We start from the raw sequence: 22,367 nt of genomic DNA, 5'->3' as shown, positions 1-22,367 counted from the left end.
GCAGAATGGGTGTCCCTGAACTCAAACCCGGGTCACCAGCTCCTGGGGGCGCCCCCACCCAGCGGAGAGGGGAGGGAGGGTGCGGGAGCCCCCACCGCAGAAGGCACTAATTTGAAACTCTGGGAAAACCCGCGGAGTCGCGTAAACAAATGGGAAATGACAGAGCGGCGCTGGGTACGAGCCCGCTCCCTCTCGTTGAGCAAACCTCAGAGAGGAACCCACAGCGCATTCCTCCGGGCGTACGGCCGGGATGTGGTGGCCAGCCCGCCCGGCCCCGGCCCCCGGGCTCAGGGTCTCCGCGTGACCCTGCCCTGGTCCCCGCGTCCCCGACCAGCCGGCACCAGCCCAGCTCCGGGCGCCCAGAGGGGGCGCCGGGTGGCAGGAGGGAGCCCCCCGCGCCCACACCCACAGACTGCACGGCGGCTCCTCAGCAGGATCCGGCCCTGGGGGGCGGGGCCGTTTCCAAACCCGGATCAGAACCAGCTCCCCTCACCCCGGCTCCTCCAGGGGCCTTTTATGCTGGAAAAACAAGCTGGCCTCCGCCCTGGCCTCGAGGCCGGCCTCCCCTTGTTTTTCTAACTGGTTTGTGTTAGCGCGGGTGGTGCTCTCCGCCCCCCTGCCCCCCCACCCCCGCCTGCCCCGTGTCTGCTCCTCCATCTCCATCCTCCGCCCGCCCCTTGGCCGCCGCTCCCCTGCGTGGAGGGAAGACGCCCAGGCAGCTGGAGAGAGGCGGGAAGGCCAGGGCCGGCCATGGTCTGAGGGGGCCCGGTTCCACCCTAAACTCCTGCACAGCCCCCCTCCCTGCGGGTCCCTGGCCCCGGCCCTCGGTCCTGAGGCTCCCGGACTCCCCCTGCTGCAGACCCAAGTGCAGGAAGATGTTGGCAGGGGGGAGGGGGGGCGCCCCAGCGGGCAGGACAGACAGAACAGTCAGGGCCCCCTCCTCCCGTTCTCTCCGCGGAGGCCAGCTGAGCCCCAGGAGCCGCACGCCCCGCCCTGCCCCGTCCTCGGTAGGAAATGGCACAGATGTGAGCAGAGCAGCGGGACCAGGCCACTGCCCCTCCCGCCGCCGGCCGAGCCCGGCTCCCTCTCCCTCCTCTCCCATGGGTGCCCGGCCTCGGGACGCTCCGCGGGGAGAGCAGACCAGGCTGAGGATGCTGCAGCATCCCCTGTCCGCCCGGAGCTCAGGCCGAGCCCCCCCCAGCCCTGCAGCCCCCCAGCCCAGTCTCCTCCCTCCCCGGGCGGGGCTGAGCCGGTGTCAGGCCGCGGGCTGAGAACCAAACTCTGGCTCCGGCTCCTGGGACCCGGACATTCCAGGCCGCCTGGCTCATCGGGAGGAAAACCACAGGCGCTCCGAGCGGCACCAGCAGGCTCCCACGTGGTCACACACCTACTGTGCGCTGAGCACCTACTGTGCGCGGCGGGGGCAGCGCGGAGGCCAGGCTCCCGCGGCCGGAGCCGTGAGGAGGGCAGCCGGCCCGCCGGTCACACACACATACACACACTCTCTCTCTCACACACACACACACACACACACACACGTTCCACGCACAGGGAGGGTGCTGTCAGGTGCCCAGGGCCGCCTCCCTGCCTTCACCGCCGCAGTGGCCCCTGGGGGGCGACACCCACAGGGAAGGCCGGGGAAGGCCCTCCCAGGTGAGAGAGAGGGGGCCTGCTGTGGTCTGGCTCCCCCAGGCCCTCGGGGCCGGGCCTGAGACTGAGCGCAGGGACGGGGCTGGGAGGCAGGAAATGCCTGGGCGGTTGGTGCAGCTTCGGGGCTCACCCGGCATCCACCCCCCACGCCCCCCCCACGGGGCCCACCCCTCCCCACATGTCCGCCCTCCCCATGGCATCCACCCCTCCCAGCGCCCACACCGTGAGTGTGGGCAGGAGTGGTGAGTACAGTGGATAGCGCTTCGCACCCACATGGCTAAGCACTAGGACCTCTCTCGGGGGCGGAGACCACAAGGCAGCCCAGCCGCCGCCAACCAGAGCCTGGGCCTCAGTCTACCGACTGACAGAGCCCACCACCTGGACCAGCGGGAAGCAGCCTGCACGGGGAGGATGCAGAGGCCGAGGCCGACCTCACCCTCACCACGACCCAGTGACCCTGTGACCCTGTGACCCTGTGAGGACCAGCGGGCAGGCGGGAGGCTGTGCGGTGCCGAGGGTGCTGCCTTCAGCTGCTAGTTCCTGGGGCTCCCCGGACACAGCCATACACGCGCGCACACACATATACACACTCACACACTCACACAGAGACACACATATATACACACGCACACACACACACACACACACACACATACACACACACTCACACTCACACACGCTCGCTCACACACACACACACACTCACACACACACACACACACTCACACATACACACACACACACACTCACACTCACACACTCACACACACACACACTCACACACTCACACAGAGACACACATATATACACACGCACACACACGCACACTCACACACACACACACACACATACACACACACACTCACACAGAGACACACATATATACACACGCACACACACACACATACACACACATATACACACACACTCACACTCACACACACGCTCGCTCACACACACACACACTCACACATACACACACACACACACACTCACACATACACACACACACACTCACTCACACATACACACACACACACTCACACACACACACACACATACACACACACACTCACACAGAGACACACATACACACACACACACACACACACACACACTCACACATACACACACACAGGACTGCCTCCTAGAAGCCGGGGGACTGAGGGGAGCGCCCGCTGCACGGAAGAGCAATGGGAGCTGGTGTGCGGGGTGTGCGGGCGAATTGGTGCCGTCCACACTGGGGGAGGTGGAGGCAGCAGGGTCACGCTCCCTCCTTCCTGCCGGCTCTCACGGCCTGCCGGCCACTCGTAAGGCTTGTCCCGATGGTTTGCCACAGGCAGAGGCTCTACAGACCCAGTCCGAGCCCTGGTGCGTCCCACAGCGGCAGGTCTGGCCTGCTCCAGGCAGACCGGCGGTCCCAGCCGCTGGGGGCCTCAGTGCACATGGTGACCGGACACTCGGACATCACACCTCCTGGGAGCGTCAGGAGCCAGGCCGGAGGCGGGTGCCGCGGGCTTGGTGTGCTGTGTGCAGGGCTGGCGTCTGCACTGACTCCACCTGCCAGGCCAGACGCCCAGACGCCGTCCTCTGCGGTCCCTCTGACCTGTCAGCAGACCTGCTGTCAGATTTCACTGCTGCGCCTCTGACTGCGGGGCCGATGCCGCCCACATTTCCCGGAACCTGGGGCTGGGAGCAGAGCAGCCTCCAGACCAACTTCCTGCGCCCACACGTGATGCACAGCCTGGTTTTCCTTTTTATAAAAAAACTATTTTATTTTAGAGAGAGAAACATGGATTCCTTGTTCCACCGAGAGCTGCATCGCTGGTTGATGCTTGAAGGTGCCCTCACCAGGGATGGAACTGCCACCCTGGCGCTCTCACCGACTCAGGGATGCCAGACCTTCAGCTGTGCCGGCCAGCCTGGCCTCCGTGACGGATCTGTCTCTGTGAGCGCGGCCCAGACAGGACAGGGACAGCTGGCTCAGGTCCGCCTCGGCCGGCCATCGTGTGAGCTCATGTCCAGCGCCTCGGAGAAGCGGTTATGCATGTGTGCACGGGGGTACACACACACACACACACACCACACGGAAACCTCTCTGTCACCCACGGAGGAGCAGAGGCGGGAGCCCTCCCGGGCCTTCCTTCCAGGGAAATGGCTTATTCAGGACGTGGGGGAGGGGCCTCCAGAACCTGCTGAGTCAGCAGGGAAGCCAGCGCTGACCTAATGAGTGACAGCTGTCAAAGGGCACAGGAGCCACCGGACAGCTCAGGGCCGGAGCCAGTGACGCAGCCGCCACCGGGCGTCCGGCTGGCAGGGGTGATGGCGTGAGCAGAGGACCTTCCTCTGTGCGAGGGACCCCAGCGCCCAGCCACCCAGCACAGCAGGGCACAGGGTCAGCCACCTTTGACCCCGCAGGTCAGGACTCCCTGCGGGGCTGACCGCCCGGCTGTCCACTCCACGTGGGAACGGCTGCGATGGCTCAGCGGGGGCTGCTGGACCCAGGTGGCTTGGCCCTGCCAGCTGGATCCTCTCTGCCCACACGTGGCCCTCCCCTCCTCACCGGGCTCCTCCGCAACGCCTGAGCGGGCAGCATGGCACCACCTCCCACCGGGAGGGGCAGACCCGGGCCCCAGGGAGGAGCAGCGAGGCCTGGGGCGGGGCTCATGGGCCGCGAGGGGGGCTGTGCCCTCCTCACAGGTGACACCACAGGAGGCGAGTGACGAGGGATAGTGAAATGCAAACAGCTCGGAGCACTGCCTCAGGTTCATGTCCTTTATAAAATATACTAGTTGTTTTAAATTTTTTTTTATTGATTTCAGAAAGGGAGGGAGAGGGAGACAGAAACATCAAGGATGAGAGACAATCATGGATCGGCTGCCTCCTACACCCCTACTGGGGACCGAGCCCACAACCCGGGCATTGCTCTGGCCGGGAAAGGAACCGTGACCTCCTGGTTCCTAGGTCACACCGGCTGGGCTATATTTGTTATTTTAACCTAAACAAACAATAAATATTAACGTTTACCTATAAGACCTTCAACTATTGTGGGGGAGAGAATAACTTGCCGGACCCATAAAACCAGACAAGGAAACTCAGGAAAGGTTAGTTAAGCGTTGCGTATGTAAATAAGCCCAATTCTTCTAGGAGCTATGTCAGGTCACCTCTTTTTTTAAAAAAATATATTTTTATTGATTTCAGAGAGGAAGGAAGAGGGAAACGTCAATGATGAGAATCACAGATCAGCTGCCTCCTGCACGCCCCCTACGGGGGATCAAGCCTGCAACCCAGGCATGTGCCCTGGCTGGGAATCCAACCCAGGACCCTTCAGTCCATAGCCCGACACTCTATCCACTGAGCCACACCAGCCAGGGCAGGTCACCTGATCTTTTATACCGTCATCAAGACCCATCGCTGTTTTCATTTCTCCGATTTGAGAGAAACCTGGGCTTGTTCCACTTATTTCTACATTCACCGCCTTGTGTGCCCTGCCCAGGGCTGGGCCTGCAGCCTTGGCGCATCAGGCCGATGTCCTAATCCACGGAGTCCGCCCAGGTTACATCACGGTACGAAACCAAAGTATGAAACCAGACTGAACTGTCCAAGGGGTCGTGTTGGTTAAAAGTATTATCTGAGCCCTGGCTGGCGTGGCTCAGTGGATAGAGCGTCGGCCTACGGACTAAAGGGTCCCGGGTTTGATTCCCGTCAGGGCACAGGCCCAGATTGTGAGTTCGAGCCCCAGTAGGGGGTGTGCAGGAGGCAGCCGATGAATGATTCTCATCATTGATGTTCCTAGCTCTCTCCCCCTCTCTCTGAAATCATCGGAGCTTTTTCTAATATAAACGTGAGCATCCACCTTCCCGGCCGACTTAAACACTGCACTCTCGCTGTGTGAGGGGGCCTTCCTTCCTTCCTTCCATAGATTCTATAAGAAATTAACTTTTTAAAAATATATATATTTTATTGATTGTTTTACAGAGAGGAAGGGAGAGAGAGAGCTAGAAACGTCGATGAGAGAGAAACATCGACCAGCTGCCTCTTGCACACCCCCTACCAGGAATGTGCCCACAACCAATGTACATGCCCCTGACCGGAATCGAACTTGGGACCTTTCAGTCCGCAGACCGACGCTCTATCCACTGAGCCAAACCGGTTTCGGCAGAAAATAACTTCTTAAAGGTGAACACTCCTCAGGCATCAGAAGGTCAATGCTCCCAGCCGGTGTGGCTCAGTGGCTGAGCGTCCCAGGCACTGAGAGGTCACTGGGTGCAGGCCTGACACCCAGCAGGGAACGTGCAGGAGGCAGCCAATCGATATTCCTCGCTCATCGATGTTTCTTCTCTCTCTCTAAAGTCAATAAAGACATTTTTTTAAAAAAGTTCAGCTTCCTTTCCTCTCTGAACTCTCACGTCCTCAGCTCACACCCACACCAGCTCCGTCCACCAGACACTTTCTCATCACACGCATCACGCGTGGTTTCCAGGGACACAGGAAGGGAGAAGCTTCCAGCCACAGTGAGGATCGAGTCCAGCTCTCGGAGCACGGGCTGGCCTCGGGTGCCCAGCAGACAGCAGGGCCACCCTCTGGCCAGCACCCAGGTCTGGACCTCTCGGCTCAGCCCTGCAGGACACGCCCCCCGCCTCCCCACCCTGGGACCTTCCCTGGGGAGCTCGGAGTGGAGCCGGCTGATCAGAGAGCGCTCTCTTTCCCAGCCTCCTTCCCAGCTCGGCATGGGGCCCGCCCGGCAAGGACGCTGCTGTGTCTGCCCCTGAGCGGCTCAGCCGGGAGAGCTCCCGGCCCTCACAGCCCGTCCTCCCACAGGGCCTGAGTGGGAAGGCCGTGTGGGTGGGAATGCCCAGGCCAGAGCACGGAGGAGCCCCCGGCAGGGACCCACAAGGGTCCCATCAGCTGTGCCTTGGGGACCTCCCCCGGCTGGAACCTGAGCCCTAGGCACCTGCCGGGGAGACTGAGCAAGGGGTGGGCCACCGGCAGGACCAGGCAGGCAGCCTGCAGGCCCCCACTGCCCCCCGCACCCTCGCTCAGGGGGCGCCTGGGTCAGAACGGGGGAGACAGCAGGGAGAAGGGGCTGCACTCCCCACAGCCGGGGGCAGGGTGGAGGCTCTGCAGGGAAGAGGGAAGGGCTGTGGAGATAAAAATAAAACCCGGTTCTGCCTCCTGAGCTTGTGGTTGGGCCCAAAGGCATCCAAGCCACAGGCAGCCTGAGCCGTGCGCACGCCGCCCAGGAGGGGCAGGGAGGGGCTGCCAGGGCCGGGCTGCAGGGGGAGGCGCTGGGCAGGCCCCGGAGCTGCGCTGACAGACTGGCGACCCTGGACCAGGGTCTGGACGGCGCTGCCACGGAAGCTGGGGGCTAATTGGGGAGCGTGGGGGGCTGCCCTGTGCACAGCAGGGCACTCAGCACATCCTGGCCCCACCCACTGTCCCTCCCGTCACCACGCAGGTCTCCGCAGATGGATGTGCCCACGGGCAGCTGCCTCTGCTGGCCCCCTGGCCCCGCCCAGGATGGAGGAGGCTGGCTCAGGGGGCCCCACCAGCCCCCGGGTGCACAGCCGGCCAGCCGCACCCCAGAGCCCCCCACGGCCCAGCTCCAGAGGGAGGCTTTGTTTCCTCCTCCCGCCGGCCCGGGAGGCGGGTGAGCCAGGGCAGCTGCCGTGGCCGAGGCCACACTTGGCACCGGAAGGCAGGGTCCGCTCCATCCCCAGGCAGCTTCCGGCCCAGGCCCTGGCCCAGGGGCCTCACCCACTGCCGCTGGGGAAGCCAAGACCCAGAGGATGTCCGTGAGCCCAGCAGCAGGTGCTGACTGCTGCCCCCTGGCGGCCAGCAGCAGAAGCAGGCCTGTGCCCTTCGCTGTCATGGCCACAGCATCGGGCGGCCTGTGTGCCCACCAGCACACGCGGGGCGGGGGCCGCCTGGCTCCCCGAGGGGACGTGGTCCGGTCCGTCCCAGGGAAGCTGCTGGGTAACCCGCTCAAGCCTCCGAGACCTGCCTCCTCCCGGGAGCTCACACCCAGGCCCCGAGGGGCCCGGCCGGCCTGCCTGGCGGGCGGGGCAGCACGGGAAGGCTCCGTGGACGTGGTCCTGCGTCTGAGGGTGGGAACGGCCTCCCCTGAGCCCACGCAGAGCCCGGGCCCGCCCGGGTCCCCTTTTTAGGGATAATGCACTCCCCTCCCCGCCCAGAAGGACCCCAGCTCACACCAGGGCTCCAGGGCTTCTCCAGCCCCACAGGCGACACCTTCCTCACCACCCGCACCCAGAACCTGCTGGGACACCCCCTCCAGCTGCCCCACTCAGGCCCGGGAAGAGGCTGAGGACACGGAGCCCACAGGAGGCCAGCGGCCCCGACCCCAGCAGGGCAGGGAGGGCGGCTCGGGGGCCACTCGAGTCCCAGGCCCTTGGAGCCTGCTGAGCATCGCCCGTCACCTCTGGGGGCCCCGGGGCCTTTCCTGACGTCCCTCCCCGTGCCCCCAGGGAGGTCCTCCCTGAGCCCCCCCCTTACACCTCAGCCGGGCACTGCCAGCCCTACTGCTGTCCTGGGCACTCTGCCATCTGTATGACCAGTAAGAGGCTGCCTGCCCCCGGGGAACCAAGTGCCCTACGGGCAGAGCTGGGCCTCCAGTCCCAGCCAGCCCCACGGCATTCCTTCCTAGACAGCTAGGCCGTCATTCCCACGGGCCCGGCACCAGGACAGGGGCCGGCACCGGGAAGGGCCTGCCAATCTGCCACCCAGGGCCTCGGTGCCTCCGAGGCTGGCACCGGCCTCCACCCCAAGGCAGCTCACACCAGGCAGACAGGGTCCAGGCGGCAGGAGCGGGGGCTCCGGGAGCGTTTATTACAGAGAACAGCAGCAGCAGCACCATCGGGGGCGGAGGCTCCGCTCACTTGTTCCGGAGGTAGATCTTGGGCGTCTGCCAGCCCGGAGGGGCGTCCTTCAGGCCCGCCTTCACCCAGATGCGCTTCAGGTCCCTCTCGAACCTCATCTGTGAGGGCAGAAGGGACGCACACCCGTGTGAGGGCCACGCACGCGCGGCCGCCTGGCCCCACGCCGCCGGCCGGACCCACCAGTACCTGCTTCCGCTTCAGGCGGCCTTCGCGCACCTTCCGCCGCAGGAACCGGGTCCTCTTGATGAGCTTGCGGTACTTGTGGCGGTTCATCTTCCGCCGGCGGATCTTCAGCACGTTTTTGCACTGAATCTGGGGCGCGTCCCAGACCTCCTGGCGCCCCTGCTCAGCCCCTCCCCCCGCCTGGCCGGGCGGACACTCGTAGGCCTGGGCTGGCGCCACAGTCCCTGGGACCCCGGCGTCCGGTCTGGGCAGGAGGCAGTGGGCGGTCAGCCAGCTCTCCAGGGGACTGATGGACATCTTCCTGGGGACCAGCATCTCCTCGAGCTCCAGCTGCTGCTGCCCCTTGCCCGGGAGGACGGCAACCGGGCTCGGGGCTGCTGGTTGCGTGCTGTAGCGGGGCCTGCAGACATGGCTGCCCAGCACTCCTGACACAGGCCTGGGCCCACGGAGGCCTGCGGGAGACACGATGACAGTCACCACCCACCAGGCTGCAGTAGCCTGCACTCAGCCGGCCGGACCTGCCGGGACTTCGGAGCAGAAGCGCCATCACAGCCTGGGGTAACCTTAGTCCTGGTCCGAATCCCTGCTGACGTTCTGGGGGAGAGGCGGGGGAGATGGGGGGGACTTCCCCTTTGTGATGCTCGGATGTTTGCAGGGCAGCTGGCTGGCCAGGCCCTGGCCTCCGGATGGGGAGGCGTAGACTCCTAACCCGCTTGTGTGTCCTGCCCACCGGGCCCCACGGGAGCGCTTACCTGCCCGGGGAGCGACCCTGAGCAGCTGGGAGGTCAGACGCGCCAGGAACATGGTCGGCGGTGGCGGCCCGGGCGCTCAGCGGAGCTGGAACACAGGTGCGCGCGGAGGTCAGGGGGCGGCTGGCGGGCCTGGGGCTGCGGTCCTCTCGCCCCGGCTCCCGCCACCTCCTGGTCCTCAACTCCCGGGAGGACCTCGCTCCCTCCCCAAGCGACCCGCCTCCCACCACGCGGCCGGGGCCAGGCACCGAGCCTCCCTGGGTCTCAGCTTCACCCCAGGCGCCGTCCGCGCGTGGCGGAGCCGGAGGCGGGGAGCGGCGCACCACGGCCGCGGGCGGGCCCGGGCCCCGGAAGGGTGGCCCACACCGGCGGCTCTCGCAGCGGCCCCTGGAGCGCCCCGCGGCGGCCCCCGCCAGCCCTTTCCAGGCCCGAACCCGGGGACCAACACTGACCATTCCGCCGCGGTGCGCAGGTACTTCCGGTCCGGTGTTCAGCCCGGGTGCCGCCGCCGGTGGTTCCTACGTCCAGCGCCCCCTGGCGCTCGTACAGAGCCCGACTCCGTCTCGGCTCAGGCCCCACCCGGCCCAGAAAGCCACGGCTTCCGGCCAGAGGAGCCGCCATGCCACGCCCCCAGCCCAGCGGATTAGGGAGACAAGAAAACTACATCTCCCACAATCCCAGGGGTGCTCTCTGCGCATGCGCGGCCGAACTGGCATATAGCAGGGCTTCTTCGCTGAGGCAAGCGGAAGTGACGTTTAAATGTGCGACGGAAATGGAGTGCGCGGGGCGACCAAAAGCGGCTGGGGTACCTCGCCTGCTGGGGCTGGAGGCGCAGGTCCTTTAGGCCCAGCTCCGTCCTCTCCTTCCCCCGGGACGGGGCGTGAAGGTGTCAGACCGCAGCTCCGGCACCAGAGAAGCCCCGCCCCAGCCCTTTGGCATGGCGGCCTCCTCTCCCCGCCTGTGCGGAGGCCCGCGCCTTGCAGCGGTGGATTGCCTTTCCTTTTTTAAGGCGAACTCCCAAACTGTGCCTGTGGAAAGAGAAATTAGAAACTTCAGTTTTTGTCCAAAACCCAAAAGAGCCTCCTGGGAGGACTGGGTTTGGCTGAGCCGGTTGCTTCTCAGGATAGAGGCTTCCAGGGCCCCAGGACCCCTTCTCGCTCTGGCCTGGGTTGGAAGGGCCATCAGGGGTGCCGGGGAGGGGAAGGATGCAGTGGTGCCCGTTGGTGGCTTTACCTGCGAGTCCAGTCGTCTCAGGCCCCAACCTAAGTAAGCAATGAGCTTTGCATCCACCCATGGGAGGGCGGCAGAAACCACAGCTCCAGGCCCTGCTCTCCACCGAGGCCGCAGGATGGCGCTGTGCCCCCGGTCCCGAGGGGCTGCCCGAGTAGGAAGGTCTGTGAGCATAGCCAGCCCACCTCAGCTGATTTGGTCATAGAGCACCACCTGGAACCTAGGCGCTGATCCTGTGGCTTTCACATCTCCTTGGCCCCATGGCACCTATGAGCCATGCACAGTGCCCTCCCACCTGCAGAGGTGCTGGTCTGGGAGAGCCAAAGCCAGGCATATGAAGGCCCACCCAGGACTGGGAAACAGCACAAGGCCCATCCTGCTCACGGGGCCCACTCCCTGTCCACCCGCCTGCCACCACCGAGGGGGACACCGCCGGGGGCGATGCTCCAAACGGACCCGCGTGCCTCGGGTGCAGGCAGTTTCTGTACTTCTCCCTTCCCTTACAGCCTTTGTGAACATGCAGACGGCGAGGCCCCCAGCCTCTGACAGAAGAGCAGCCACAGGAGCTTGATACAAAACAGCTTTAATGAGATCAGAGGCGGCAGCACAGACACCCCGAGAATGGGCGCTGTGGGCTGTGCGCAGTAACAAGCAGGACACACTACAAATTCTTTAATGTCCAAATATCCTGAGCAGAGAGAATTATTTATTCAACCACATGAAATGCATAGATAGGAAATCTCTATTTAGGAGCTGGTGGCCTGCACTCAGCATCGCAGATAAAAATATACGCCTTTCAACACAGATCTAAACACCTTCACATTTTAAAAATCAGAATTCTCTACACAAGTTTTAGGCTGACAGAATTCAAGTTCTGAGTTCTCATATATAGCTTTAACTTGTATTAAACACATGTTTATTTACAACGTGGATAGAGAATAGGGGCTATTAAGGCCATTTTCTCATTGTGAAATACTGCAAAATATGTACATAAGTACAACCTAATATAGGCAAAGGTCCTAAAAGTCATTTTGTTGGTTTAACGTAATTGAGTGTCGGTATGGGAGTGAAGACAGCCTGTCGTTAGCACCAATCCACACCACCGGCGTGCGCAGTATCGACTCTGCAGCTTGTGCTGCAGGGCTGCGGCCGAGAGAGACAGGCCCGGCACCGGGACCGGCATGTGCCTCGCCCAGCCAACCTGAAGGGCACCGTGCCATCCTCTCGATTCCATCTCCGAATTCACCCCGAGGTCCAGAGTCAACACCATTTACAAGGAGAGCTGAGCCACAGGTCAGCCTGGCGCGGCGGGGGCAGCTCCCGGGGACCCAGGCCTCACCTCCGATGCCTGCTGTGTCCGGGGTGGTCCCGCTCGTAGCGGTGGCCTGTTCGCTCGTAAGACCTCGAACGCTCCCGCCGCTGGTCCCTGTAGTAATGACTCTTCTTCTTGTACTTGCCGGAACTGTCTGCCCGGTCCCGGGAGCGGCTTCTCGAGCGGGAGGAGCTCCGGCTCCGAGACGGGTGTGGCTTCTGGGCGGGGTACTTGCAGTCCTTGGCCTTGCGGTAGCTCCTCGCCTTGGAGCCTTTGTAGGGAGCGCCTCTGTGCGCCTGTCTCGGGGGCGAGTCGCTCCGGCTGCGCGAGCGGCTTTGGGACTTGGACCCTCCTGTGGTCGAGCCGCTGTCGCTTTTCCTGTGAAGAACAGCAGCACCAGGCGATGACCAAGCACCACACACCTCGCCTCTGCACCCTGGGAAACCACCACCCACCCGCCAGACGCAGCCCTCGGGCACACACCTCCTCTTAGGAGAAGCGGATCGCGATGCGGACCTCGAGTAGCTCTGCTCACGGCTCCCGCTCCGACTCTGACTGCCTCGCCCCTTCGGCAACCTGAGAAGAGGGAGCAGCAGTTCAGACCTGCGCTCCGCCACCCCCCACAGCCACCGGGGCACGCAGGCACTCACCCGTTCACCGGGCTGTCAGCCTTGGCCTTCTTCCCGCCCTCCGTTTTCCTCTTGGTGCTCTTCACCGAGAGCGGGGAAGCCTTGTTCCCTTTGCCTTCTTTGGGAGATTCCGCTAGAACCAGTACAAGGAGTTAAGACCTGACGTTCAGAAAACTACAGCGTTACAAACAGGTTAGCAGAGCAACGGACCACCATCTCTACGGAACAATGCGGGGGGGGGGGGGGGGGGGACACATGCTAACGGGAACTTCCTGCTCCCAGCCTGGGACTTGGGACCTGGACATGCACCGGAGATGCAGAGGGGCCACCTGCAGGGACTGGGGAAGGGTCGGGCCGGCTGGGTAAACCACCCCCACAGCCCTGCTTGCTAACGGAAATAAAGCCGAGGAAAGCAATCCCTTCAGGGACGTCTCCAGGATCACCACGGGCTCAGACACTCGAGAGGAAGAAGGTCGCCCTGTAGGAAGCAGACTCACCGGGCTTGAGGGCAGGGGAGAACCCCGAGGTGCTGTCCAGGGCAGGGGTGCTGCCTGGCAGCAGGCCCCTGGCTTGCGCCTTTGCCTCGTCCATGGCGTGCTTCTTCTTCTCCACCTCACTTTCCAGTTGTGTCAGGTCAACCTAGAAAAGGTAAGATCCACCTGTTCAGAAAGAGGTGCTTCTATCACAAACACAGATGCTACGTGAAAAAAACAAACAAAAAAACACAGAACCACCTTTTTCCGAGTATACAGCTGCAGGATCTTTAAGCAGATTTCTTGAATTTCTTCTTCAGTTGCTCCAAACAAAAGAAACCAATGGGGACGATTGGGCAGAGGGATCTGAAAACAAATGCTACCGGTTATGCTTGCCCTCACGGCCAACAAGGCACTGGGTGCAGTGAAAGCCACCCCGCTGGTCACTGCGAGGCGGCCTCTCATCGCACCAATGAGCACACTCTGTGCCCGACCCCTAAGAGCTCTGGAGGCTGGAGAAGGGCCCGACCGGAACCCCTGGGCGCAGCACTGACCTCCAGAGTCCGGGCTGCAAGGTAAATGCAGGCACAGGCGATGCTCTCGGGCTGGAACCGCACAAACACGTCTGTGCGAAGGCTGTCATTCATGTAATTCCTGAAACCAAACGCAGGGAGAATTGCAGCACCCGGCAAACCCAGGACGCCCATCGGCCTCAGCTAGGGAGGGCACCTCCTCTAAGGAGCCTGCTGCGAGGACCTGACACAGTCCTGGGACTCTCGGGTTCGGGGAAACGAACTAACTGCTTTTTCTGAACACAGGACAGTGAGGTGGGGGGAGAGTTTAACCTGGCTGAATGTCAATCGGCGTTGCTATGGAAGAGAACCAACTTTAACTTTCCTTTTCCCTCTCACTTTGCCTGCTCTCATGCAAAGCACAATGCCTCAGAAAGAAACGGGTGAGAGAGGACTTGGTTAGAGAAATCTAAGCGCTCAGATCCGTAGTGCAGAGAAACATGCAAACTCAGTGGACTGCGAGCCCGGAGCCACAGGCTTTTCTGAGACAAGCCGTCCTCTTCGTTCCTCTTCCTGCAGGAGGCGTCCAGCCTGGCCTCCTTCGTCCACGAGGGAGTCCGCGCGGAGAGGAGCTTCGCCCTGGGAGCAGGGAACAGCATGCCGAGGAGGGCTCAGTGCCCAGAGGGCAGTCCTCTTCTCAGGCTTAGCAAAAACCATTTCCAAATTGTCCCATTCAACAAGGAGTCTTAAAATGAATATTCATAAGATCAGACAAAAGCATCAAAATACCATCATTTCCACCATAACCAGTACATTTAAAAACTTTATCATACTTTAGAAAATAGAGAAATACAAAAATAATTTGCATTTTTAAAAGGTGACATTTTAAACTTGGCTACATTTAACATTTTCTTTCATACGTGTTTCTCTAAGACTTAACAGGAAACTTTACCAATCTTGCACAAACAGGTGAACAGGTCATACAGTCACCGCTCCCCACACACCCCCAGGTGACAAGCCTGAGTCAAGCTGCACCCACAGGTGAGCCAAGTCATGCTGTGATTGACTGATCCCCCACCCCACCCCACTCCCACCCTGGTATAGCTGGCTCCCAAGCCCTGGAGAAGGTAACAGACAAAGCACTCCAAGGTCCTCAAGGCCCGCACATGCCGCTGGCGGCACCTGCTGGGAAGCTCGTGTTCCAGCACCAGGAGGTGATTGAGAACCAGTGTGAGGGCACCAAGGCCAGGACCCAGAGCATCGCAAATGAACAGTTTAAACATTGTATGCACATAACCATCGAGAAGTTTTTTTATCTTAATAAAACATTTTCAATATTCAAACAGTGATAACATTAATCTATTAACTTTAAAGTCCTAAAAACAAGACAAATTGCTCAAAACATATACTTAAGCTAATTGCATATTTGAAATGTTACAATATAAAGTATCCATGGGGTCATCTAAAGATGCATTACCTTCACTCAGCTGCTGAAATGGCAGCCCTAGAACCTCCAGAAATAGTGCCATTATCCCTTACTTACATCCCAGTTCCATCAGCCAATTCTCACAGCTTTCCATAGATTTTTTTTCAAAGACAGGTATTGCATCTTTAGTGCACAGGTAGGTACAGCAGTTTTAAAGGAACAAATTTCAAGTCAAACAGTTATCAAGTCTAATCAATACAATTACCAAAGCACGACAGAGGGTTAACAAGAAGCGCAACCGTCAGAACCACAGCAGCGTCGGCCAGCACTAGACTATCGTGAGCATACCACCATCTAGGCCAGCCTTCGTGGAGCCTGCCCGGGAGTGGCTGAGGACGGCCGCTGTCCCTGCACCGAAGCGCTTGGACAGCGAGGAGAAGTCTTAGTCACTTACCCTCAGAGGCTCCCCTTTGATTGAAAGAGTACAGAAAAGAAAAGTCAAAACAGGTTCTCTTGGATAGCACAGCACCAGACAATTCAGCAGCAAAATATGACCCTTATAGCCTTAACTCCGGGGGAAAACTCACCACGCACCCAGCACTGCCCTGTGACTCCAGGCCTCATCTCTAACATATGGTTAAAGCCCGTCCCCAGAATTGTACACTAACTTTACACCCCCTCTTCCCTAGGAGTCTTGCTGAGACAGCGGGGAGCAAATTCACAGGAGACACAGGACTAAGAAAGACTGCGCCCGTACCCGGGTATCCGGGGTGCCCGCCTGCAGCCCCCACAGGAAGCCTACCGACTGCTCTCGGGGGTCAGAGGAAGGTGTGGGCCACCTTACCGTTAGCCAGTGCCTGATATTGGGGAGGCTGGTTGGAATTACGTGGCAGGAACACTGGGCACTCAGACAACTCCAGCCCACAACCAAGTCATGGGACCAACTACCCACTGCCCAAGTGCCTACAGTCAACATATTCCTGCCTGCCCCGGCTGGTCTCATAAAACAAGGAAAATCAACTCACCATGAGGTCTGGACCAGGTGTTGGTTACGCTCACACTCTAACACCTGAAGGTACATAACGATTATCTGGAAGATACGGGTCAGGCAGTTATTACCAAGAACCTTGGAATCCAGATCTCAGATCTTGAGGGCACCATGCAGCAGTAAGCCTCATGCTAGCTCCCAGGAGGCTCCTGGCCCCAGCCCAGGGCACAGCTCAGCAGGAGGCTTCTGCTGCCATCTGCTCCCTGCACCCACAGGGAAGACCTTGTTTTTCACACGTTCTCACCGGTGACATCAGCCTGCCCCCAGCAGCTGTGTACCCATCACCAACTTACACACAACACGGTGTGAAAACAGTGTCAGCAAATGAAGAAAAGCTCTTAAATCTACGGTAATTGACTGAGGTTTTGAATTAATGCCAGAAAGTCAAATAAAAAAAGAGAGTATGAGGAAGCCCACCAATAAAAAGAAAATGAAAGCAAAGACGCAAATAGCAGTATTTTTTAAAACAAGCTTTCGACCCTAGCTGGTTTGGCTCAGTGAACAGAGTGTCAGCCTTTGGACTGAAGGTCCTGGGTTCAATTCCAGTCAAGGGCACATGCCTGAGTTGCGGGCTCCATCCCCAGTAGGGGGTTTGCAGGAGGCAGCCGATCAACGATTCTTTCATCATTGATGTTTCCATCTCTCCTTTAATCTCTGAAAGCATACCCTCTCTCCTTTAATCTCTGAAAGCAAAAAAAAGTATGTTTTTAAAAAAGGCTAACTTTAAAAAAATAATAAAATAAAACAAGCTCTGGGCCCTGGCTGGGTGCTCAGATGGTTAGAACATTGTCCCAATACCCACAGGCAGGAGCAGAACAATGGATGCGTAAATAAGAGGAGCACACATCCCTTTTCTCCCTCCCTCTTCCCCCTCTCAAATCAACGTCAAAATAAACAACAGCTTTGTGTTTGAGAGGAACGGAGAAGGAACTCAGAATATCCTACAGTAGCCACGCTCCTCAGCTAATTCTTCCTGAAAAACAGCGTAGTTATAGGAGGAGATGAAGCCGTTACTAAAGCAACTTTAGAAAATGAGCTGTTTAAAATAAATAAACAAACAAATAAATAAAAGAAAATGAGCTGTTTAAAATAAATACATAATAAATAAACAAACAAGTAAATAAATAAAAGAAAACGAGCTGTTGAGACGTGGCCAGGTGGCTCAGTTGGTGGAAGCACTGTCCTGTGTACCAAAAGGTTGCAGGTTCCCCATCCCCAGTTGGGGCACATACAAGAGGCAGGCAGTCAATCTCTCTCTCCTGCTTGCTCGCTCAAATCATTTTGTTTTTAAGCAAAACGTATCAAATGAAGGTTAAAAAATTTTTTTGAAAAAGAAAAATGTAAACGGACAGATGCTCTATTTACAACTTCATCACTATTTCTGAAAGATCAAACATAGAATGCTACTTCCAAAACTCTTAAAAACATACTACCAAAATCAACAGGGAACACAAGAAGGCTAACAGAGAAGAGTATTTTCAGATTATGGAGAGAAAATGGAAACCCATGCCAGGGACACATTTAATCGTCCTCAATTTTCAACCTCGGAGAGAACGGAGCAGCGACTCCGGGGTCCCTGGGGCCGGGGGGCCTCCACCCACCTTGTGGGGGTGCTTCACGTGGACGCAGAAACCCAGCTCCTTGAGAACTCGTCTCTCTGCCTTTATAATCTGGTTCTTCAAGTTAACATACTCCTGATCCAGCAGTAGAGGGGTAGGTTTCCTACAAAGACACAGTACAGCAGGTCAAACAAGACAAACTCTTCCTAATCCTTTGGCTACCCCCACACAGTTAGAATCCTTCCTATATAACAGAGATATTATGCAAATTAAACCTCACAAGATGGCTGCCTAAGGTGGTTAGTGAGGGACAACCAAACGACTGAACAGCAGGCTGCATGGGGGAATCAGGCCGACAGGGGAGGCAGTTGGGGGCAAACAGGCCGTTAAGGGGGCCGAGGGGCAGTTAGGGGCAACCAGGCTTGGCAGGGGGAGGCAGTGACGGGCAACCAGGTAGGCAGGCAGGTGAGCGGTTAGCAGCCAGCAGTACAGGATTGTGAGAGGATGTCCGACTGCCAGTCATCCCCCTGAGGGGGCCCTTAATTGAGAGGGTGCAGGCTGGCCAGAGGGGGACCCCTCTCCCAAATTCGTGCACCGGGCCTCTAGTCTACCATAACAAACACCACAAACAGATGCGGCGAGTTCATGTCCTCCCACCACAGAGCCTCCCTACAGCTCCAGCCTCCTCCCGTCTGACCCAGAGAACCCGCTCTACAGACTCGGCCCAGCGCGGCCAGGGGCTCTGGCTGCAGGCCCAGGGGCCTGTGTTGAGATGAATGAACCAAAGGAAGCACAACCTTTATTTCACTCTTTAAGTACATTTTGTCAATTTCAGAGAGAGGAAGAAAGAGACATAGCTAGAAACATCAATGATGAGAAGTGGCTCCCTACTGGGGATGGAGCTCACAGGCCAGGAAGTGCCCCAATGGCATCGAACCGGGACCTCCTGACTCACAGATCCAGGCTCAACCACTGAGCCACTGGCTTGAGTGCAACCTTTCAACAGCCAGGTCCCTAAGGACGTCCGTCAGCTTTAGGAAACCAGGAAACCCACCAGCAGCCTGGAGGCCCAGCACCGTCCTCCTCACCGGGGCCTGAACACACTCAGCAGCGCGGTGAGGACCCTGGGCACAGGCCCCCTTCTGGTCTAAAATCCTCACACCCTGGCCCCAGCCAGCTTGGCTCAGTGGACAGAGCATAGGCCTGCAGACCGAAGGGTCTCAGGTTCGATTCCCATAAGGGCACGTACCCCGGCTGCATGCAGGAGGCAACCAATCAATGTGGCTGCCTCACACGGTTGGTTACTTCTGTCTCTCCCTCTCTCCCACTCTCTAAAATCAACGGAAAATATCCTCGGGTGAGGATCAATAACAAGAACCTCACACCCTGGATTCTGCTTCAGAAACAGTGCCACTTACTAACGGCAAAGAGGAGGCAGGCATTGGGGCAGGTGCTGGACTCACTTTTTCTCCCTCAGTTGTCGCAGGCGGTGGAAGACGTTCATGACATCCCGGATCCGTCTGGGCGCCTCCTCTATTTTGGAGGCCAGGTGCACACAGGCCATGGACACGTGCTACAACGTAAGCATTGCAACACGCAGAGGTTTGCTCCGGCGCCAGGCCTCCCGCAGCTTCCGGGCGGCGGGGAGCCAAGAGCGGGGGCGCCCGGAGGAACAGGCCCCCTGGGCGGGGACGCGGGGCTCCCAACATCCCCTCCTGAGAAGCCACCGGCAGAGCCGGCCCTGGCTCCCCCCAGCACATGCCAGCGGGGAGCGGGCGGAACCCCTTACCTCCATGGAATGCTTCACAAAGGACTTGGTGTAGAAGAACCGCTGGAACAACACCTGCCCCGTCGCCATGGCCACCTGCGAGACAAAGGTGCCGGCGTTTTAAAGGCGCCCGACAACAGCCGCAGGGCCGCCGGCCCGGGAAAAACACACGTTTATTCAACACGTCCACGGAGCCTGCGCCCTCTCCGCCGGCGGCGATCCGGCGGCGGGGAGCCCGGGCCCGGGCCCGGGCCGGGTGGGGCGGGGACAGGACGGGGTCGGGGTCAGCACGGACCCGGCCCCGCCGCCAACAAAGGGCCCGGCCGCGCCCCGCGCCGGCGCGGCGGTTACCTCGGGCCGGGCTCGCGGCGGCCCTCACCTGCGGCAGGCGGAGCAGGATGCCGGCCGCCTGGATGAGCTCGCAGCCCACCACGCGGAGGTCGGTCTCCGTGTCGGTGTCGAGCCCACTCGACATGGATGGCGTGAAGCGGAGCTTGTCGTCGGGCAGGAGGCAGTTCTCCAAGGTGATGAGCACCCCGGAGTACAGCCGGTCCCCAATCAGCACGCCCTGCGACCCGGGGGCTGTGCCCCCCGGGCCCGGGGTCCCCGCCGCTGCCGCCGCAGGGGCCGCTGGACCCTGAGCCCCGGCCACGGCCGTCGCAGCCGCTGCCGCCGCCGCCGCCATTTTGTGCCGCCGACTCTTCTTCGGGCTTCTGCCCGGCAGGGCGGCTCCTCGCGACGTTTACGTCCGGGACCATCCAGCCCTACCGCGTCATTGGTTGGACCTGCGGGCGGCCCGGCAACCCTTTGCCACTATTGGCTAGGAGATCTGCCCGTCAGCGCCGCGCACGATGCCGGAACCCGGCGTGGGCGGGGGGCGGGGGGGAGCCTCCTCCTTACCCAGGGGGCCCCGCGGCGCCCGGAAGAGGCTGTGGTCTGGGCCTTAACCCGGAAGCACTCGCTGCGGGTGCCGCCCCGGCGGAGCTGCGTCTTCCTCACCAATTCGCGAGTTCGCGAGCCCCGCACTGCAGCCCGAAGGCTTCCTGGGGGTCCGATTGTTCTCGAAGGGGTTTGCGGGCACCCGGAAGGCACTAGGTGAGGGCCCGGACCGGGGGCGGTGTCACTCGGCGGGACGACCCCAGGGCAGGCGCAGGGGTTCGTGGCTGCTTTTCCGCTGTGGGGTGCGCCCCCTGAGCCTGGGGGGACCCTCGGAGGCTCAGGGAGGTGTTTGAGGGTGTCAACGTTGAGATCAGAAAGGTGAACCTAGGCCGCGGGTGGGAGGGGCTCTCACACCCCTGTCGCCGGGAGAATCCCGCGGGGACGGCTCTGGCGTGAGCACCCAGCCCCGCGGTGGTGACGGACCCCTGCCCTTAACTTCCTCTTCCGCTTTCGGCTGTACTGCACTCTTTTCCCTCCGAACGGAAACCTCCGTTTGGCTAGCCTGGACCACACATTTCGGATTGCAATCTCCCATTCCCCACCGCACGCACCCCCTCCCCCAATAAATCCTTCTTGCTGAATGAACACCTGACAGACTTTTTACTTACGTCTGCATGTTTGGGGCTCACCTGGGATCCAGAGAGACCCCTGGTCCCCATAGCTCCAGGTCTGGGGAGCAAACAGGTGCGGCGCCCACAGATCCAGCTGAGCTCGTTTTCCTCCTCGGCTCGGGAGCTAAAGGGTAAGTTCTCCTGGGTCCGACCTTGTGCGTTTGTGTTCTGAAGTTTTCTGGGTTTTGTTCTCAGAGGGCTCTCTTTTTCCGTTTGCTTGAATTAATACGTGGCGGCTGGTACTGTCATCCCTCTCCAGTTCTCGGTGAGTCCAGGGTTGGGGGTACAAATAATACTACCAGATCACCAGAGTTCTTGCCCTCAGAATGGAGCCAAAGACAAAACAGAGCAGAATTGACTTCACCAGGAAGAGGGGTAGCCAGAAACACAGAATTCCATGTTTCTCCGAAGTCCATGACACCCCAAGGAAAAGCAAGGGTTCCCGAGGCATCGTGGGCAGGGGGCCAGGCTGGGGTGTTCCAGGAGCTGTGGTCAAGGCCTTGGACTTCATCTGACCAACAGAGGAAGCTCTTCAGGTGCCGATACCTGTATGAACTAACTACTGACCACCACTGCCTGGTCGGTTGTATCGGACGCTCTGGGTTAGTGACTGCCAGCCCCTGGTGGTATTTAAGTCACCTGACAGCGCGCTGCTCTCGTAGCTGTACCAGAGGAACAGACGCAGTGTTACTGACCTGTAGCTAGTTTTCCCAAACTCTCACCAGAGTAATATCTTGTCTGGAACCCTCAGCCAACAGCTTATGGCTCTATCCAGTCAGGGTCAGGCCCGGGAAGGGAAATGGGTCCAGTGTTGCTGCTAGCCCATAGCAGCATTGACTGCTTGCTGGTGACTCCTGCATTTTCCCCCCATCTCTCCCCCACCACCACCACTTTTATTTTTTTTTAAACCTCACCCAAGTGAGGAAACATTTTCCACAGACTTTTAGAGCTTGGAAGGAAGAGAGAAAAAACGATGGGTTGGTGTGTGTGTGTCCCTGCTGCCCCACATCGCTGGCCGAGAAAGGCGCTCCTCCACAGCAGGACGTGGTGCTCACACACCGAAGAGCTCCTGTTTCTCCACCTGTTGCCCAGGGGCCATTTACTGACGAGTGTGTGCACTGAGCACCTCGTGCACAGTCCAGCCCCAGACAAGGTGCAGCGAGGGAAGGAGACTCCTCCCCAAGCCTCGAAACGCTTCCAGTCTAGTGGCCATCACCGAACACGGTGACAAGGGCCAGGAGGCGTTTCTTAGGCCAGTGCAGTGACTGGAGCCAGAGGGGTGTTGGCCTGCAGTGAGGATGGAGAAAAGTGGGCAGGTCACCAGGCAATACGCCTCACCCTGGCAGCCGCTCCCACCACGTGAGGCAAAGCACAGAGGTGTC

General features: G+C 59.8%; 2 protein-coding genes across 8 annotated transcripts; both read right to left on the bottom strand.

Moving 5' to 3' along the window:
• Window positions 1-8,460: 8,460 nt before the first annotated feature.
• On the bottom strand, window positions 8,461-10,076 carry AURKAIP1 (aurora kinase A interacting protein 1). Of its 3 annotated transcripts, none has more exons than XM_084872661.1 (4): window positions 9,931-10,076; window positions 9,482-9,566; window positions 8,733-9,181; window positions 8,461-8,644 (listed from the first exon to the last, which is right to left on the bottom strand). In XM_084872661.1, the coding sequence occupies exons 2-4, from the start codon at window positions 9,531-9,533 to the stop codon at window positions 8,543-8,545; spliced, it is 603 nt and encodes a 200-aa protein (XP_084728787.1). In that variant the 5' UTR covers window positions 9,534-9,566; window positions 9,931-10,076; the 3' UTR covers window positions 8,461-8,542. The 3 variants fall into 3 exon arrangements, with proteins under 3 accessions (XP_084728787.1, XP_084728788.1, XP_084728786.1); XM_084872662.1 differs by lacking the exon at window positions 9,931-10,076 and adding an exon at window positions 9,802-9,863; XM_084872660.1 differs by lacking the exon at window positions 9,931-10,076 and having other exon boundaries at window positions 9,482-9,908.
• Window positions 10,077-11,275: 1,199 nt separating this feature from the next.
• Window positions 11,276-20,952, bottom strand: CCNL2 (cyclin L2). 5 transcript variants are annotated; one of them, XM_084872652.1, is made up of 11 exons: window positions 19,815-20,952; window positions 19,457-19,531; window positions 19,131-19,240; window positions 17,710-17,830; window positions 16,086-16,150; window positions 13,677-13,776; window positions 13,384-13,488; window positions 13,147-13,288; window positions 12,671-12,782; window positions 12,504-12,596; window positions 11,276-12,398 (listed from the first exon to the last, which is right to left on the bottom strand). In XM_084872652.1, exons 1-11 carry the CDS (start codon window positions 20,118-20,120, stop codon window positions 12,044-12,046), a joined length of 1,584 nt encoding a protein of 527 aa, XP_084728778.1. In that variant the 5' UTR covers window positions 20,121-20,952; the 3' UTR covers window positions 11,276-12,043. The 5 variants fall into 5 exon arrangements, with proteins under 5 accessions (XP_084728778.1, XP_084728777.1, XP_084728781.1 ...); XM_084872651.1 differs by having other exon boundaries at window positions 11,276-12,596; XM_084872655.1 differs by lacking the exons at window positions 16,086-16,150; window positions 17,710-17,830; window positions 19,131-19,240; window positions 19,457-19,531; window positions 19,815-20,952 and adding exons at window positions 14,090-14,273; window positions 15,326-15,505.
• Window positions 20,953-22,367: the final 1,415 nt, after the last annotated feature.

This window comes from Pipistrellus hanaki, assembly GCF_964339955.1.
Source record: "Pipistrellus hanaki genome assembly, chromosome: 2".
Lineage (NCBI taxonomy): Eukaryota > Metazoa > Chordata > Mammalia > Chiroptera > Vespertilionidae > Pipistrellus > Pipistrellus hanaki.
Note: the sequence above shows the minus strand (reverse complement) of the source record. Positions and strands in the feature narration are given on the sequence as shown.

Excerpts from the sequence above, each read along its gene's own strand:
- AURKAIP1 (XM_084872661.1), bottom strand. The coding sequence starts at position 9,533 with ATGTTCCTGGCGCGTCTGACCTCCCAGCTGCTCAGGGTCGCTCCCCGG. Across the intron at positions 9,182-9,481 it reads CAGGGTCGCTCCCCGGGCAG|GCCTCCGTGGGCCCAGGCCT; the intron begins GTAAGCGCTCCC and ends TGTCTCCCGCAG. Across the intron at positions 8,645-8,732 it reads GCCGCCTGAAGCGGAAGCAG|ATGAGGTTCGAGAGGGACCT; the intron begins GTACTGGTGGGT and ends CTGCCCTCACAG.
- CCNL2 (XM_084872651.1), bottom strand. The coding sequence starts at position 20,120 with ATGGCGGCGGCGGCGGCAGCGGCTGCGACGGCCGTGGCCGGGGCTCAG. Across the intron at positions 13,489-13,676 it reads TTGCAGCCCGGACTCTGGAG|ATCCCTCTGCCCAATCGTCC; the intron begins GTCAGTGCTGCG and ends ATTTGTTTTCAG. Across the intron at positions 12,783-13,146 it reads CTCCCCTGCCCTCAAGCCCG|CGGAATCTCCCAAAGAAGGC; the intron begins GTGAGTCTGCTT and ends TACTGGTTCTAG.